The 17,593-nt window shown below is 34.0% G+C and overlaps 2 protein-coding genes across 5 annotated transcripts; one reads left to right on the top strand and one right to left on the bottom strand.

Moving 5' to 3' along the window:
• The first annotated feature begins 748 nt into the window (after positions 1-748).
• On the top strand, positions 749-7,261 carry LOC114288139 (orotidine 5'-phosphate decarboxylase). Of its 4 annotated transcripts, none has more exons than XM_028231622.2 (7): positions 749-1,091; positions 2,331-2,598; positions 2,699-2,818; positions 2,904-3,062; positions 4,128-4,300; positions 4,730-4,835; positions 6,731-7,261. In XM_028231622.2, the coding sequence occupies exons 2-7, from the start codon at positions 2,353-2,355 to the stop codon at positions 6,764-6,766; spliced, it is 840 nt and encodes a 279-aa protein (XP_028087423.2). In that variant the 5' UTR covers positions 749-1,091; positions 2,331-2,352; the 3' UTR covers positions 6,767-7,261. The 4 variants fall into 4 exon arrangements, with proteins under 4 accessions (XP_028087423.2, XP_028087424.2, XP_082743187.1 ...); XM_028231623.2 differs by lacking the exon at positions 6,731-7,261 and adding an exon at positions 5,068-5,300; XM_082887061.1 differs by lacking the exon at positions 6,731-7,261 and adding an exon at positions 5,068-5,300 and having other exon boundaries at positions 776-1,091; positions 2,710-2,818.
• Positions 7,262-7,840: 579 nt separating this feature from the next.
• Positions 7,841-13,407, bottom strand: LOC114321558 (L-ascorbate oxidase homolog). Its single transcript, XM_082887059.1, has 8 exons — positions 12,834-13,407; positions 12,576-12,685; positions 10,794-11,064; positions 10,600-10,702; positions 10,152-10,497; positions 8,748-9,113; positions 8,584-8,662; positions 7,841-8,495 (listed from the first exon to the last, which is right to left on the bottom strand). Exons 1-8 carry the CDS (start codon positions 12,984-12,986, stop codon positions 8,283-8,285), a joined length of 1,641 nt encoding a protein of 546 aa, XP_082743185.1. The 5' UTR covers positions 12,987-13,407; the 3' UTR covers positions 7,841-8,282.
• Between the last annotated feature and the right edge of the window lie 4,186 nt (positions 13,408-17,593).

Here is a 17,593-nt window from a genome sequence, read left to right as displayed (position 1 = left end):
GTGGAGAGAAAGAGGAAAAGGAAGAGGGAATGGGATAGAGTGGGTAGAGAAGGGGGGTGTTTGTTTCAGCTTTTCAGAGCCAACTTATGACTTTTAGCTTTGAAAAAGTTATTTTGGACTGTTTGGTTAAACTTATTTCAAACAGCTTCTGATTCTAACAGCTTATTTTAACTTAAAAAAGCTCATTCTGAGAAGCTGCTCACCCCTTGCTTCTGATTATCAGCTTCTGCTGTGGACATGTTAATTTATGGTTATACTCTTTAATTTTTTTATTTTTTATTTTTTTAAAAATAGAAAAAGACTCAAATGGATTATAGATTATTATTATTATTTTTTATGAGAAATGTAGGCAAACAAAAAATAAAAATTAATTGAAAAAGCTATTTCACAGCTTATTTAACAAACACTACTCAGCAACTTAAATCTATAATCCAACAGTTACACCAAACAGATTAACAACTTCTGATTAAAGTCATAATCTATAATCTGTTAAGCTATAATCTATAAGCTGTTTTAACAGCTACACCAAACGGGCCCAAGGTAAGGTGATTTAGTTGAGGATATAATGGTTTAATAAAATATTTAAATAATAAATTTTATCCTTTATATAAGATTTTATAATTATGAAAAAATTTTAAAAAGTATAATTTTTTTTTTAGTCTTTTTAACCATGAAAGGAAGCTAAAAAGAATTTATAGCCAAATTTTTCAAAATTAAATAAGTGGTAATAGCCTCCTTAAAATTTTTTGGGTGAATATATATGGTAGCAAAAATTGATTCCCCTCTGAAACGTATCTACCGAACCGACACCGGTTCGAGTGGGACTCAGCCTGCGAGTGTGAAAACTCCAAAAACGTCGATACCAACTAGAAAATTTTCAAACATTTTGGGAATTCCGATTCTTTCCAAGAAACTCCATAGCCATTCATAAAACTCGTGGCCCCCTGTAAATCCCTATAGATTCTTTCCCTAATATTCACACACACACACACCTCAATTGTTGGTTTTTTTGAGTCTCTCAACTGGCTAATACCTGATCGAGTTTTGTTTTGATCATAATCTCCGATGAATTCTGCTAAACCCTAGTGGAGGTGAGTACTTTTTGATAAGTCGTACCCATTTTGATATCAGAACTTTTGTTTCTGATTTTATTGATTGCTATGATTTTATACTTCAGATTCGCTGAATTAAAAACTTGTACAAGCTTAGATGATGATATTTCTGATTTGTAATGGAAATAGCAATATCAGGCTTACTATTTGTAATCGGTGCCGTGTTTTGGTAAATTAAGATAATCACAACAATATGATGAAAGAACACATTTTTTTTTAATATATTCTAAATCATGCACTCAAACCCCCCAAAAAAGGACTATTAGTGGAGTTGTTTAGCTGAAATTACAGAGAAAAATTAATTCTGACTTAAATTTAGGTATTAATTAGGCATTTTGAGGATCCATAAAATTATATATTATGTAGGCACATCAGGGCTTTGTTTGAATCTTGGATTTGTTAAGCAAAATAGAATTAATTACGCATACTCTGTTTTTTACAGGAAACTAAACAAAAAAATTAGATTTTTTTTTTACAAAATATATATATAATACATATTTATTTTGTTAACCCAACCAAAAAAGAAGAAGAAAATTTTAGCTTTTACTTAATTTTATTTTCCTATATTTTTTCTTTCTTTCTTTTATATTTTCTTCACAAATTCAAGAGAACAGTGGTAATCTTGTATTATCAATTAAAGAAATATGGTTAACATTTTTCAATAATTGAATACATGTGGGTTAATGGAGTATATATACAAGTACATGAACAGGAAAAGTTGTTTTGGGGAAAAGTAAAATAGTGAGTAATTGCAAAAGGATAGTTAAAAATTCAAACTAACTCAACAGACATGGGAGGACATAAGGTGTACATTGTCTGATTTGTGTTTTGAGTATAGGAGGAATAAATGTGCACCTCTTGCTATCCTGACCAAAGAAACATGAAAATTATGAAACTTTTACCTCTGATTTCTGATACCTTAAGACTGTTTGGAGCATGGATTTGGATAGGGATTTGGAAGGGGAAAGGGAAAAGGTGTGTGAAAAAATAAAAAAGGTGAAATTTAATTCACATTTCACCTACATTTTCTCTTTTCCTGTCCAAATCTCTACCCAAATCCATGCTCCAAACACAGCGTAAGGCTTTTGGAACCACCTTGCCATTAGATGAGCGAGCCTCAACAACATCAAAAGTGTATTTTAAAACCTTGATTTTGTTGTTGTAAAATGTGGTGTTATTTATGCCCCTAACAATTATTTCTTTACTATAATTTGGAAGACAACAATATCATGGTTCAACCATGCTGACGGCTCACACATCTGGGGCAATCAGTAATTTCCAAACATATTTGGAAGCTAAAACACTGCAAGAAGCTTGCTCATACAAGGTTACATATGTCAGCCCTGTCATTAGCACTGTGACATCTCCGATACATGGAAGAGGTCCCGGTAATGCAGCACTGCAGAGTTCCTCTTTCTCTTCCAAAAGCTGCACTAGACTTAAGATCCATCACATCTCACACCCAACAGCTTCTAAGAAATGGCTGGTAAGTGTTGAAATCTCTACAGTGAATAATCATGCTTTATTTCTCTTCATTTTTTTTTTTTTTGTTTCTAGTCAGTGTTTTGTTTTGTAATTGTTTGCAGTGTCGATTTAGTGAATCTATGTCGTCAGATGATGAGTATCGTTCATCACGCAATATAGCAATCAGTTTGTTTAGGCGATACAGGAACTTCATTGAGCGGGGAGGAGGCGACAACTTAAAAGTATACTCATTAGTTCATTTGATCTTTTTGTGTGAGGTCACATTGTTGTTTTCTTCAACTAACATGTTTCAAAAATGAGTATCAGGAGTTCATCAGCGCTGGGGTAAATGCATACGCATTGGGGTGCACTGATGAAGGACTAAGGAAAGAACTTATTGATATGAAAGAATCTGGATTTGAAATTGAAGCACTGCAAAATTATGGGGGAAACACTAGTCTAAAGTCCAAGATTTTCTCAGAGGAGGTAAGTTGTTCCTATTTTGCTCATCTTGTACCTTATTAAATAATCTATAGCATGGTGACATCCTGAGCACTTGATGCAAGTCCTTTTTCTTCTCAAATGTATACTTTTATTATGTTAAAACCACAGTTCTCTCTTGAGCTCCACTTTCTCTCTCATGACATGTGTCTTACCCATTTATTTATTTATTTATTTCTTTTTTTTTTTTCTCCTGCCGAGTGCTGATATTTGATGTTGCCAGAAACCCATTGTAAAATCCTGGTCTTGAAATGTATGTCATTCTAAAGTGGTAGGGCTATATAATTACTAGTGCAGGTTGACCTGTTATGTTAGCTTTCTATGATCATTAGGTGGATGTGGAATGCAGTGATGTCACTTCTACGAGGCACAATATCACTTGAATGCATGATATAGAAATGGCTTCATTGTGTTTTGCATCAGTTATATGATTCTGAAAGTGCATCTTTGAGTTGGTTGGATAGTGATTTCAGATGGCTATCAATAAGATTATACTTTTAAACTCCATAGGAACTGAAGGATTTAATATGGTTTAGGTTGATCAATTGAATGAGTCGAGGACCCATTTTGTTTATAATCATGTCTGAGGGATATTTCGTAAATCAGGACAAAGAGACAAACTGACAGAACTGCATGAGATTGGCAATGGTTATAAAATAATGGTTCTTTGGGGATGATCAATTTTATCAGTCATGTTGATTTAAGATATCCAACCATACCATTTAAAAAGAAAAAGAAAAAACAAAACCATAGGTTCTAACCAAATAATTGAACTTATAGTGGCTTAACAAGTAGCATGCTGCTGTTGGAGTACTGATCGGTGTTCATTTCTTGGTCAGTGGACTTATTCTTACTTGAAAATTGGTTTTCTTTCTTTCTTTCGTTTCTGTGTTTTTTTTTTTTTTCCCCTCCAATAAGATCAGCAGAGTTAATTCTTAATTGATTTTTTTTCCTCCAATGAACAGAAATTTACAAGAATTCTACTTAGTCTTGAAATCTGCTGGATGGATTAAGAATTGAAAACCCAATACTTCCTATTTCATGATGCAGATTGACGAGTGTATTCTGTGGTTGAGCATTCTATTTATTACCATCCTGTGTACACCACAGCCAACCATAGTTCGATGGTCATCAACGCCTCCGGTGTCAGACGAAATACTGCATCAGTGGAAAGGCTTTTGTGCTATCATAGCAAATGCATACTATGTGAGAGGCATGGCATGGTGAGCTGCTGTCACCATGTTTCATTTTCTTGCATTTTCTTCTCTGTATTGTTTTTACATCCAATCAATCTGGTATCCAACCAATTATAGGCTATATCGTCTAAGGGTCAGTTTTTTTCATTTGATCCCCCCTCATTGTGTAGTTTTGTTCCTGATGTGAATCAAATTATCGGTATATCATTCAACTTGCATCATGGTTTTCTTTTAGATCAGGTAATATGAATGATGTTTTCATGTGTAGATGCTAAATTCTGATTTTGTCTACAACTTTTATCATTCTTACATTGTTGTCATTTATTTATGCCCCAAACGACTTTCTTCACCTCTCCTATTACGTCAACTTGCTTCAATCTTTGTTCTTAAGCAGCATTCAAGAAAGTCGAAACTATAAGCAGTTAACGTTATGCTTTCTTGTATTATTGGCTCAAGGCTTCCAGTTAAGACTCTTCAACTGGAGCAAATGGCGGTGGTGGGCCAGGCAGAGGAGCCGTCAGTTGTTGCCAGCCGAATGAGATTAGTGTTTAGCACATTAGAGGTTAGTTGTATTTTTCTACCTCAAGAGAAGATATATGATGAATTGAAGGTCAATTTTCCTTGCTATCCATTTTTCCTTTCGAATTTTTGCAATATATATATTTATAGATTTCTGCGTTCTAATAATTATATTTGTGACTACTATCATTGAGAGTTGAAATTGAAGATCCTGTTTCAAAAAAGTGTCCTCATGTGCCCACATTGATCAGTTGATTTGTTATTGAGCTGTGCAGGTCGTGAGTCCGCAGTGGCCAAGAGTGTAGTAGCATAGTGGTTCATGGCCTAATGGTTGAACGTGAAAAACATTCTTTAGTATTGTGTTTCCATTAGGAAAATTGTAATTACTGTATTTTACCACTCAGCAAGGTGAATTTTTCATTTAAAATTTCCTAATAAACCTGTATGTAATGGAGTATTATGTTTGTATATGGAATCTGTGGAAAAATGAGCTCTAGTTTTGTCTCCAGTTTCAAATTTTAATGTTTGGTTGCTCTCAGCATATGTACTTTCTTTTATAAGTGTGGATATGGCCAACTTAGGTTGTGTTTTGATCATAGATTTGGGTAAGGATTTGGATAAAAGGGAAAATAAAAAGTGAGGGAAATTGAGAAAAAAAAATTAGTTGATCTTTCATTCACATTTCTCTCATTTTTTTCTTTTTCTTTCTAAATTTCTACTTTAAATCCATTATCCAAACATAACCTTAGAATTAAATGGTAAAGAAGAGTAAATGCAACAGACACCCAATGATGAATTTGAGATCCTAAGGTAGTTTTTGAGTTCACTAGAATAACAATGGAGAGAATAATCACTCTATTAGAATATTCATTTCCACGTTTGGTTATTTAAAAAAATTGATAGAAAATGTACGGTAATTTTTAAGTGTGCAAATGCATATCATTGAATTTGCGTAAGTTTTTATAAATATATGTAAATTGTGATTTTTTCTATTTTTTATGAGTTAACTTGCATATGTTTGTGGAAAGTTATGCGATTTTGTGAGGTTTTCTCAATTTTTTATGAGTTAACTTACGTATATTTATGAAAATTTACGCGATTTTGTGAGGTAATTTACGTATATTTGTGAGAACTTATGTGATTTTGTAAAATAATTTATTTATATTTGTGAGAACTTATGAAAGTGCATATGATGTGCACCTTACACACCCAAATAATTTTCGAAAATGTATTAGAAATGAAATCATTATTTACCATTAAAATGAAAAAAAAATAATAATAAAAATAAAATTGATAGAAAATGTATTAGAAACGAATTCATTATTTACCATTGAAATGAAATGATCATTTTATGGAGGCAAATTAAGGAATGGTCACTCTATTTCATTTTCATTCCACTCAGGCTATGAGCAGAGGACGCTCAGAGTGACGGTCTGAAGGAGTCCAGTTATATGTGAAGACATGTTTATATATATTGACACATTGCCAAAAATTTATGTAAAGACATGTTTATATACTCTGCTGCAGGGATGGGGCCGAAGGGCCTGCATTGGGGAGTTCCTTGTCATAATTTATTTATTTTTTAACAGAGCTGGAACCCTAATAAGAAAGCAAAAAAACTGTTCATGGCTTGCTGCAAGTCTATCTGTATTTATTGAGTAGGTAGATCATCAAAACGGGGTGGTGGCATATTGAATAGAAACAGGGTGACTTCACTCTACATCTACATAATAATCGTCTAAAACACGGATTATGAATGATTAGAGAGTGAACTATAGTGTACTTAAAACCTTCCAAACTAGCTCTTAGCTCCTATCACTTGTTCAAAAAAAGTTGTATATATTCTCTTCTTTGCAAGCCCTTTTTCTCATCATTTTGATTCCTTCCAAACGCTAAACATGGCAACTAAGTTTCTTCTTCTGGTGCTGCTTGGTGCAGTTACTTGTTGCATGTCCAATGCTAGGAGGCTTGTGATAGAGAAGGGTGCTGAACCTGATATGGAGAAGACATTCTTTCACCACCACCACATCCCACGATTTGGCGGTGGGATTGGTGGTGGTGGTGGTGGGTTTGGCCATGGTCCTGGTGCTGGCTTGGGCAGTGGGGGAGCTGCTTTTGGTGGTGGCGTTGGATGGCTTGGTGGTGGTGATGGAATTGGAAATGGGCTTGTGGGAGGGATTGGTGGTGGTGGAAAAGAAGGCAGTAATGGTAATGTACTTGGTGGTGGAGGTGCTGGACAGCCTTGAGTTTGCAAGAAATGCCTTTCAAACCAATGGTGGTACTAGGTTACTACGTAGAATTAACTGTCTTTAGAAGGTTTGAGGGTCCTCATGTTTGCCAATCCAATCTTCTTTCCTTATTTGCATGGTTATGTAAGTCTTTAACAAGTACTTAAAATAAGTTTGTATCAATATTGTATGACTTATTGGGTGGCATCAGATGCTATTTACTACTTATTTTCTATTCAAATTGTCGAGCAGTATCCAACTATTCCCATCAAATGGTATATTTACAGGGAACCAAGATAACAATGATCTTCTGCTTTCTTAAATGAATAATTCCGTTAAAATGGAAAAAAATTAGGGAGTGCTCGAAACAATAGTCCAAAAAATATTGAGAAAATGATTTGTGTAGTGTAGATGCAAAGTTAGGGTGACGTAGGCCAGATTCGAAATGAATTAAGCGTTTTATTGAAAAATAGGTTTCAAATGATGTTTTTTCTTTTATATTTAGCATATGCTAAAAGGATTGTCACAAGGTATAGCTATGGCGAGAATTCGACAAGTTAGTTTGTTTGTACATCTCTTCTAATGAGACTCACATATAGCATATATCTATTTGACATCGTGAGATGAAAATAAAAGAAATAACAAAGTCACCATTGGAGCAACCTTGTTCAAATATAATATTTTAACACTATTCATTGCTAAAATATAGCAATAGCTAATCATTTAGTTATTATAAACCATTTGGAGATATGCTCCAACAAGCCAAAAGGCCGAACTAAACTAGCAAAACAAAAGGCAAATTACATCCCGAAGAGGTATATAGGAACAAAAAGCACAATTTACAGCATATGATAGAACACCAAATTACACCATTCTGGTTAGAACCTTCAACTCTATTATTGGAATGAGCATAGTTTTCATGACTAACCACATTGATTCAGAAGATCAATGCCTTTCAAGACGACAGATTGCCAAGAACACTACACAAGTAGCAACAACTAATTCAATTTCTTCGTGGTAAATAAGGATCAAGTAGTCACATCGGATTCTGAAACTAGACTAGGTTTTACAAAATAAATGACGATATAAGAAGGGAAAGAAAAAAAAATTTGAATGAGGAATGAGGAATGAGGAATGAAGAAATTAATGACTCAGTTGCTCGAGTTGAGCATTAAACCTGTTCCCGCAGAGAACCCTCTGTCTGAACCCAACAAATCCCGGTCACCCTCTCGTGACAGAAATTATGCCCTCCTGCTGAATCATCAAAGAGGTCGGGTGTGGCGACCGGATGCTCGACCACAAAGAAGAGCATTCTTTGGGATAGGATATTCATCTCTCCATGAATTTGCAGGGGAGTATACCCTCAGATAGAATTGTTGGCCCAAGTATTGCCTTGCCCAGTTCTCGGACCTAATGTTCCACATTCCCACATTGTCCAGTGCAATGTAGATTGCAGTCCATGACTTGGGATAAACCTGCACCAAAATCAAACACATCGAGCCATTGATCATACAAGCATTGTATTACATTTCAAAGAAGATGACAAATTTTAAACCCACATACTTGAGTCGTGCAACGGGCAACTGTGTCTCTCAAATTGTAGCGTGATCTGCTTGCTGGCGTCCACTGCCCCCCATCCATCCTGCCCAATTCAACTACTTGTCAATAGATTTCAAATTTCAAGAAAACATATTATTACTTGCATTTCATAGCCAAATAAAGCTTACCCAACAACAAAGAAGGAATAGCCATCAATGTGCCAAGACTGTACGGTGTCCTCCCAGTTTTGGAACACAATCTCAACAAAAGCACGGAAATTAGCAGCCATGACAGACGTGGCAAGGTAGCCGTTTCCCCAGTTGGGGCTGTCAGGGATGCTTCCCAGATTGAAGACTCCCCCAATATTGAAGTAGTCAGCGAGTTTCAACGGAGTGTCAGGACGGAAGAATGAGACACCATTCACAGCATACCTCTGCTTGCCATTGATAAAAGGTGCAGAGTTTGCAAGCATGATGGTCCGGGAAGTTTGTATCATTCCATAATGGTATGAGCCTTGTGGGTTCGGACGCGGTCCACTTGCAGTGAGATTCCACCTGGATTTAGAGAGCATGAAATAACAGATGTTGAAGCAATTGGCACTGTCACAAGAACAAGAAATTGCATAAAAAAAATTTACAATATTAATTGATTCGATTGCAGGTCATTTCACTCAACCACACTACTCGGCCAAGTAAGTTGGGCGGCAGCCAATCAGGACAAATAGCCAATTGCACAAACAGTGTGTCTGGTCAACCATGTAGATTGGATGGCCAAGCCCGAGCAAGGGGTGGAACAAGTCAAGAATAAGTACACAAAAAAGTGAGATTATGCTCATCGCTTACGTTGTGTTTGGTTAGGAGATTTGGAAAGGGATTTAGAAAAGGAAAAGAAAAATGTAGGTGAAATGTAAATAAAATACACTTACATTTCACATAATTTTACATACCTTTTTCTTTTCATTTCCAAATCTCTTCTAAATCTCCCAACCAAACACATCATTCAGAGAAAATCATTGGACAAGGGACAATCCCGCTTAGGGTAGAGCAGCATGGGAGGTAGTTATATAATATTCTGAAAGGTCAGTTTAAGTAGTATAAAAGCAACACTTAGCCTTGGGGAAGAGGTATGCAATTCTGAGCAATTATACCATCACCATATTTGAGAGTTCACTTGTAATTATTGACTCAAGCATCAGGATTCCCTTAGCTGCACACCATAGCCAGTAAGGACTCATTGTTTGTGGTTGCAAGTTTAGAGAGAGTGTTCTGGCGTTGATTCCGATCGTCGTTATCCGATCATCCAATGTGGTAGATTTTTCTCCGCACAAATTCCAGAGGTCACCTAGCTAGGCTTTTAGTGTGCAATCCATGTTCTAGCAACAAGCCTGATCAGTTGTGTGTGCATACTAGTAATCTAGACAAGTTTTTCAAGGATGTTTATCTTATGATAAACTGTATTATGTGTTAATTTGGACAGCTAGTTCCAACAGGTCTTCTAGTATGCAAAAATTCAAAAATTTGATATACCATATTAGGATCATACAAAAATTCTAGACATGAAAAACATTGGAGTCTTGGGTTGATTTGGATCACCTTATAGATCTGGCCTGGTTGAGGGACCAATCAATCTGAGTGGTAGGCCCTCCAGGAGGAGGACCAAAAACACGGGTAAATGAGTTACTGTAGTGGAGAATGGCTGTGGTAGTGAGTATTCGAGAGGTGAAGCGCGAAGAAACGACAATGTAGTAATCCTTTGGAGGCTGATCAGCAGTGATCAAGACAGAAAGGGATTGACCCAAATGGATGTCGAGGGAAGAGTAAGCATTCTGGAGTGTATGCGATCCTTCTACCTCTACTAATTTCATTGTGTGCCCTTGTATTCTAAAGTTAATGGATGTCGCAAGGCCCACATTTGATATCCTGAACCTGTATGTCTTACCTGCAAACAAAAATTATTGGGATAATGAGGTCACAAACATGGTCAATGAAGGTGATGTTGAGAAAAATTATGAATTGGGGAACATATCATTGATAAACACACCTTGATCGATAGTGAATGTGTACCCGTTCCATCCTCGCCCATTGATGAGAAGGCCATCGGGGAATGGAAGATTGTGACCAGCATCCAAGAATAGCGTTAATTGCTGGAACAACAAAGAACCCTTATTAGTAATGGAATTGAATGAGGGAAAAAAAAAAAAAAAAAAAAAAAAAAAAGGCACATAGAAGACTGACTCTATGACTTCTTTTGAACCAGTCTCCAGCCAGGACAGTATAATCAGCAGCAGGAGGAGGGAAAGGGACCGGAATTCGAGGGCGGCTTGAGATTTTAATGCCACCGAAACCTCCAGCAGCCTTGTGGAGTCCAAGAGATGGAAAGTAGAAGAAGCTACCGATTTGGTCCTTTGCTTGAAGATTGTAAGTAAAATTCCTCCTTGGCGGGATTGGACAGTTAGTGCCATACATCCCGTCCTGCCATGAATTCCTCCTGTGTTGTAAGCCATTCCTAGAGAACAATCACGGGACATGATGAGAATCAAAATTCAGATCAATCATGCCATCGCAAGTCTGTCTCGCTTATATCTTCCATGATATCAAAATTAATCCAGAAGAGATTGTAGTTAAATTATTTTTTGGGGTGTCAAAATAGTCTTTAACAAAGAACAATAACGCTCCCTAAAGTTCATACATATGAATTGAAATGCATGCGTGACATCATGATCTGAAGCGGAGACAAACTCAAATAAATGAATCCCAAAATCCTAATTTTATTTTTTTTGTTTTTTAAAAAAATAGCATTTTACAGGGATTTAGTCTTTCCTAAAGGCAAATTAGATACTCCAGCAATTAATTTTGCAGTCAGAGAGTTGAGAATTTAATCTAACAGTCTTAATACTTTCCAGCTGGTACTACATTATTTTAAATTATCAAAAGTCAAGCCATGGGAAGAATGTATGGTTACAGGTAGATCCAGATCAAGAGAACGCTTCTATTTTATTTTTCATTTTTTACTCTATCCATTACTTTTTAATAATAATAATGTAGCTGGACCATGGTCGGGCATTTTGGGTACCATACACAAACCAGAATCAATGCCAGCTCTGTCACATTGCTTCACATGTCAGAGATCTATGGCATGTGAACCATGAGATCAGTTCAGACCCAAAAATCATTCAGTACCGCACTCACGAGATCCAGACAACTCATTGTTGTGGGTTGTACAAGAAATCATATCAATGAATGACTTGAATCTCGTGTGTGGTGTGTGGCATAACACAGATACAGTAGTAAATATGTAGTTCAAAAAAAAAAAAAAAAAAAAAAAAAAAAGACAGATTTTCTCAGGGAGAAACTCTAAATAATGTATGTTGAACCATGGTGTCGAGCGTGTGTGCACTAGAGTTTCTTCCCGATGAATTGGGTTGTGTTGCCACGGGTTCATGGGCTCATTGATTCCCCAATAGTTTTTTTGGAGGATTTTTTAGCGAATTGAAAAATGAAAAGAAAAGGTCAAAACACCCATAGTTCTAACCATAAGTTCCCCCATTCCTATAGCTCCCAAGAATGTCAAAATAGGGACCCCTAAAAGCAAAAGTTTTCAACCTTTTCTTGCCTACTCCATCACTAAAAATTCTATGCTGAAAAGTACCCATATTTTTTAATAAAATGACAAATGATATCCGTCCACCATAGCGTCAAATTTCCAAAGTAACCTCATAGACTTGACAAATCCACCTTCCTTTTCGGTAATTAGGTGCTGAAGGGTAAGGGATATATTGGTCAATTGAGACACAAATGAAATCTAAAGCTATGGCAATACCCCAAAAAAAAAAAAAAATACATAATTTCCAATAAAAAACTAGGAACTATGTCAATATCAATATTTTCTAGCAAGAAGTATACATTTTCCTTGGATATCCCATCACTAAACCACCAATCAAGATGATTGGGAAACACAAGATATACATGTATACATAATGCAGATGTATATAAGGATAATGATGAAGTTTAACATACCAAGAGATGAGAAAAGGCTCATTCAAGTAATTGAAGACACTGATAATGAGGTTGTCATTGGTGACACAGTCGATCTGTGGCCCTGGAAACTGCCCATTTATCAAGATTCCCTGCAACACCCCCCACGACATCCATTTCTTTCACTTTTATGATTCTCAACCCATCATAACATTTTCAAGAAAATCCAACAAAACATACACACACAGTACATGGGAAAAGAAGAAGAAGAAGAAGAAGAAGAAGAAGAAGAATAAGAACCTGTTGTTTGACACCAAGAGGGTAGATGTCACCATAAGTGATTGCCCAAGTGTAGAACCTGTATGGGTCTTCACCATTTACTTGATTATCAATAAAGACTAGTCCAAAGATGATTATCAGGAACAAGGAAAACAGACTTTTGACTTCTCTCATTCTCTCTCTCTCTCTCCTCTCTCTATACGTAGTGGCATATAATTCTTTCTCTGACTATATATATTGTGACTCGTGAGCTTTTGTTTGTATAGTAAAGAGTATGGGCATAAAGCTTGTGAGTTGTCAGAGAGAGGACGGTAAAAGACAGGGTTCGGTGGTGGTGGTAGTCCACACCGCACCGCACCGCTCAATTGGAAAGTGGTTTTAACGCAATCGTAAATGCAAAAAAAAAAAAAAAAAAATGTACAAGGAAAATTATATGGTCCGTGAAATAAATTTATGTTCAAAAGTGCGAGGTTTGGTATTGATTGAAATACAGTACGAGATCTTCGTATAAAGAGTCAGCTAGATAACTCAACAAATTCATATCCCTCAAAATCAAACCTAACTCACTCTTGTGAAACAAGCTGCCTTCACCACCAGGCCACCACAGACCACCACCACCACCACCCACGTTGATTCATTTACTAGTTGTTTGAAACTCTCAAATAACCTTTTTTTTTTTTTTAAGTGACATTTTCTTGTAATTATGTTAAAATTTTTTAATTTTTTTTGTTCGTCTTATATAGATGATAAAAGTAAAAATAAAAAATAAAAACAAAAACAAAAACAAAAGATTCAATAAAAAAAATCCAAAATAAGTAAAAAAAAGTTTATTATTTTTTGCTTATTTTTGTCTTCTCATGACGGTTTTCAAATTTTTTTTTTTTTAATTTTCAATTCGTTTTGTCAAACAAAATATAAGCCTAGAAGTTTTTGAAATTTTTTTAAAAAAAAATTTACTAAAAACGAAAATAAAAAGTCAACAAAAGAAAATCACAGGAAAAGCATACTCCAAGCACCCACTTAGAATGATTGTGATCGTTAAATGCACTTTTCTGAATAATTTTTTGGAATTTTTGTTGCTGGAGTGTACAAACATATAAACAAATCATAAAATCAGTTACAATTTTTTCATATGAAATGAGCCTTACTTCTTTTTCTTCTTTTTTTTTTTTTTTTGTTAAAAAAAAATTATGGGATTCATCCTTTGTATGAGATGATTGTGTGGATTTTATGATTAATTTTTATGTAAATAGATTTTATTTTAAACTCATATAAGAATTATGTCAATTTTATGATTACAATTTACAACCATTGCTTGCATGAAAGTCTTATTATGAATGGACTTTGACCAAATTCCCCTTTATTTTATTTATATTTACAAACATTTTACCGCCAACATTGAATATATAGGGGTGTAAAATTAGACCACCGGTCTACGGCCAACCAGAAGCTCGCCCGTGACCCGGAGCGGACTGGGTAGGCTTGTGCTTGAGCCCAACCTATGACCTTGGGTTTGGGCTATGTGTGTTTGGGGCCTGACCCAACCTGATTGGCCTAGCCCACTCAAGGCCAGCTCCAACACCCGGCCCGCATGAGACTCAATGTCATTTTCAAGCTATTTTGGTGAAAAAAAATAAAATTTTACTGGAAAAATTTTTTATAAAAATAAGAAAAATTGTCAGGCCCAACTCAGACCCAAATTTGCATGAGTGGGTTGGCTCGGCCCAATCCAATTTTAGATGGAAGCCTGCTAAATCTGACGACGGACTGGCCCAAGTCAGGCCATTTTTACACCCCTAACGGAGAGCTATCTAATGTGCTGGCGGAGCACATATTTTGTGCTTTTGTTTTCTCTCTTTTACAACTGAGAAATCCTCTATTTAAATTCCACAATAATCTTTTGAAATATTACAGTAGAAAGTTGTGCTTGTGTTTTTCTTTATCACATGGTAAGATATTGTCAAATTAGATTACTATAGCAAAAGAACGCCATTTTTTAAAATTGAATCTAAAATTTCACATTTTAAATTGTATTTGAACCATAAATTTAAGTAAATATTACTAAATAATAATAATAATAATAATAATATGAATACAATATAAGTTATTTTTTATTTTTATTTTTTATTTTTGTTTCAATTTTCAAATCTTTAGACAAATCTATAATCTAAATACAATGTAAATGTCCCTTCATAATCACTTGAAATACAATCCGAATCACAATCATAAAGTAAGAAAGGTTAAGTTAGATTTTAACTGACGATCCATAACTAAAATGTGTTTTTCTTAAATGTTATAACATTAAACTCATCTATTCTCTTAATAAACCGTATGTAAGTTCTTGGGTTAAAAGAGAGAGAGAGAGAGAGGCAGTTTTATAATTTTCTTCGACATGCATATATATTTACACATATATATTTATATACATCTAAGTGGATTTTACATTTACCTAACATATACTTTAACTCACGCTTTAATATTTCTACTGCGACACTCATACACATTAAATTAGCAAACCCTTTACACAAAAAATTCTCATTTTTATTACTTTTTGTCATATAATGCATTTTAACAATTCTATTAAAATTATTGTAATAAATTTAATTTTAACAACATATTTATATATAGGTATAATTTGCATAGGAAAAAAATAAAAAATTTGCGCCCGTTATAGCTCTTGACATTGTAAAAGCATATCTATCTAAATCTTAAAAAATTGGTATGGTAATTTTTTTTTTTTTTTTTTTTTTAAAGGTTAGGTAACAAAGTGATGTAAATTTGAAAGCATATAACATGAATAATGTTGGTCCTATGGACATATCTGAAATCACATCCTAAATTACACTATGTTGAAGTGTGAAAGTCTTATTGAATTTCACGTTATACTAGTTTGGAGTGTCTCCATTGACTTCATCAATATGTGGTCAATTTTTACTAAACCGGTACGGAGCACTGATTAAATTTATGATATGTATTTAGCCTGCACATGCATGCAAGTATCAAAGAACACTAGTCTTGTTAGTGTAGATAATTGGGCTAACAAGTATTTTAATCCACATTATTTATAGGAACATGTTTTTAATGATTAGGGTTTGATGGAACTTACTAAGCTGACCATTACATGTAGCTCCTTATCCCTAAATTAATTTAATTTAAATGTGGAAACTTATTATAAAAAAAATGAAAAGTGAGTGTTATTCTTTACTTTTTTTTTTTTTCAAGCAAAATCTGAAAGACAGTTTATAAGGTTGTTGTTAATATTAGAAGGTTGTTGTTAATATTAGAAAATGTGTAAGAAATGTCTAAAATATGTTATCTCCGGAGTTTTTGCAGTCCCATGAGCATTAGTGAAAGCCACACTATGTTTTTATTTTTTTCAACCAACTGATCAAGCTTGAGGGTATCAATATTCTGGTGTTTTAAAATTATAATTATTTTAACATTATGTGTTTCCAAATAACACGCCTTTGGATTGTCATTAGCATGACTTTTCTTACAGTTACATTCTAAATTTTTTCACTTAGTAGATGCGAAAAAAGGTGATTTTATTAAAAAAGCTCAACTTATTTGCTTAATTCATTTTCTGCTAAAATGTCCAAATTAGGTAAATTTGCCTACGCTAAAAAAATATTAGAAAAGTGAAAAAAAAAATGTACCCAAAAAATAGTTTTTGTAACATAATTTTTTTGTAGGTTTATTTTAATTAAAAAAACTAACTATTAGTATGTAGGCAGCAGCTTGCCTCCGGTCCTTAATTGGACTCGATGGTACTGTTTGATTTGTGAGGATTCATTGCAGGATCCGTTTTGATAATCTGAACCGTTTAATATGTAAAACTCGTCTAGTACTATATGCTTATAAAAAATCACGTTGATCGGATATCGATAGTAATGTGATCAAATCAGTTTTGTATAAAAAATAGACAGTGAACAAATTAACGATTGATAAAAAACTAACAAGATGAGATAGTTATCGATATCCGATCAACGTGATTTTTTACAAGTATATAGTACTTAACGAGTTCTACATATTGAACGTTCAGATTATCAAAACAGGACCCGTGGTGGACCTCCACAGGCTGAACAGCACCGTCCAATTTGATTAAGAATTAGAGGCAAGTTGCTTCCTAGTATGTATTGAAAACGATGATATATGTACTTTTTTATAAAATAGACGAAATGTAAAGTTCTGCTGCAAATAAAAGTGTGTTTGGTTTGAGTTTTTTGGATTAAATTTTTTGAAAATTGATTTTTTTTTTTTTGTTTTCGTGTTTTTTTATTTTTAGTAAATATTTTTTAAATTTTAAACATTTTTTTTTACTTTTTTAGATGCACCTTCCTTAGATGTATTTAAAAAGTAAAAAATTTGTGAAAAAATATTTTAAAAAATTAATAAATACATAAAAATACAAAAAATATACTGAATTCTTGTATTTTTTTTTGTATTTTTGGTATTTAGTGAATTTTTAAAAGATTTTTTTTTATAATTTTTTTACTTTTTAGGTGTATTTATGTTAGGTGTGTTTAAAAAGTAAAAAAATTACTTAAAATATTAAAAAAAATTTAGTAAAAACAAAAAAACACGGAAAATAAGAAAGTATAATTTTCTGAAAAGTGTTTTTTGAAAAGTTGAAACAAGCAAGGTGAAGCTAAGATTCCTCAATATTTTTATAAAGAAAATCTAATTCAGAAAAATTTTGCCCGACTCAAAAAAATTTCATCAAACTCAGAAAATTTTTGATCTTGACTCAGAAAAATTTTTCTGAGTCAAGTAAATTTTTT

This window comes from Camellia sinensis, chromosome 9 (assembly GCF_055761805.1).
Source record: "Camellia sinensis isolate YWXY chromosome 9, ASM5576180v1, whole genome shotgun sequence".
Classification (NCBI taxonomy): domain Eukaryota; kingdom Viridiplantae; phylum Streptophyta; class Magnoliopsida; order Ericales; family Theaceae; genus Camellia; species Camellia sinensis.
The sequence above is the reverse complement of the archived record's forward strand: the minus strand, read 5'-3'. Positions and strand labels throughout refer to the sequence as shown.

What these genes read in the sequence shown, in the direction of transcription:
- LOC114288139 (XM_028231622.2), top strand. Translation starts at nt 2,353, where the DNA reads ATGCTGACGGCTCACACATCTGGGGCAATCAGTAATTTCCAAACATAT. An exon ending in GAGGAGGCGACAACTTAAAA is followed by an intron (nt 2,819 to 2,903) that starts GTATACTCATTA and finishes AATGAGTATCAG; the next exon opens with GAGTTCATCAGCGCTGGGGT. An exon ending in TATGTGAGAGGCATGGCATG is followed by an intron (nt 4,301 to 4,729) that starts GTGAGCTGCTGT and finishes TATTGGCTCAAG; the next exon opens with GCTTCCAGTTAAGACTCTTC.
- LOC114321558 (XM_082887059.1), bottom strand. Translation starts at nt 12,986, where the DNA reads ATGAGAGAAGTCAAAAGTCTGTTTTCCTTGTTCCTGATAATCATCTTT. An exon ending in CTCTTGGTGTCAAACAACAG is followed by an intron (nt 12,686 to 12,833) that starts GTTCTTATTCTT and finishes GGGGTGTTGCAG; the next exon opens with GGAATCTTGATAAATGGGCA. An exon ending in GAGCCTTTTCTCATCTCTTG is followed by an intron (nt 11,065 to 12,575) that starts GTATGTTAAACT and finishes ATTGTTCTCTAG; the next exon opens with GAATGGCTTACAACACAGGA.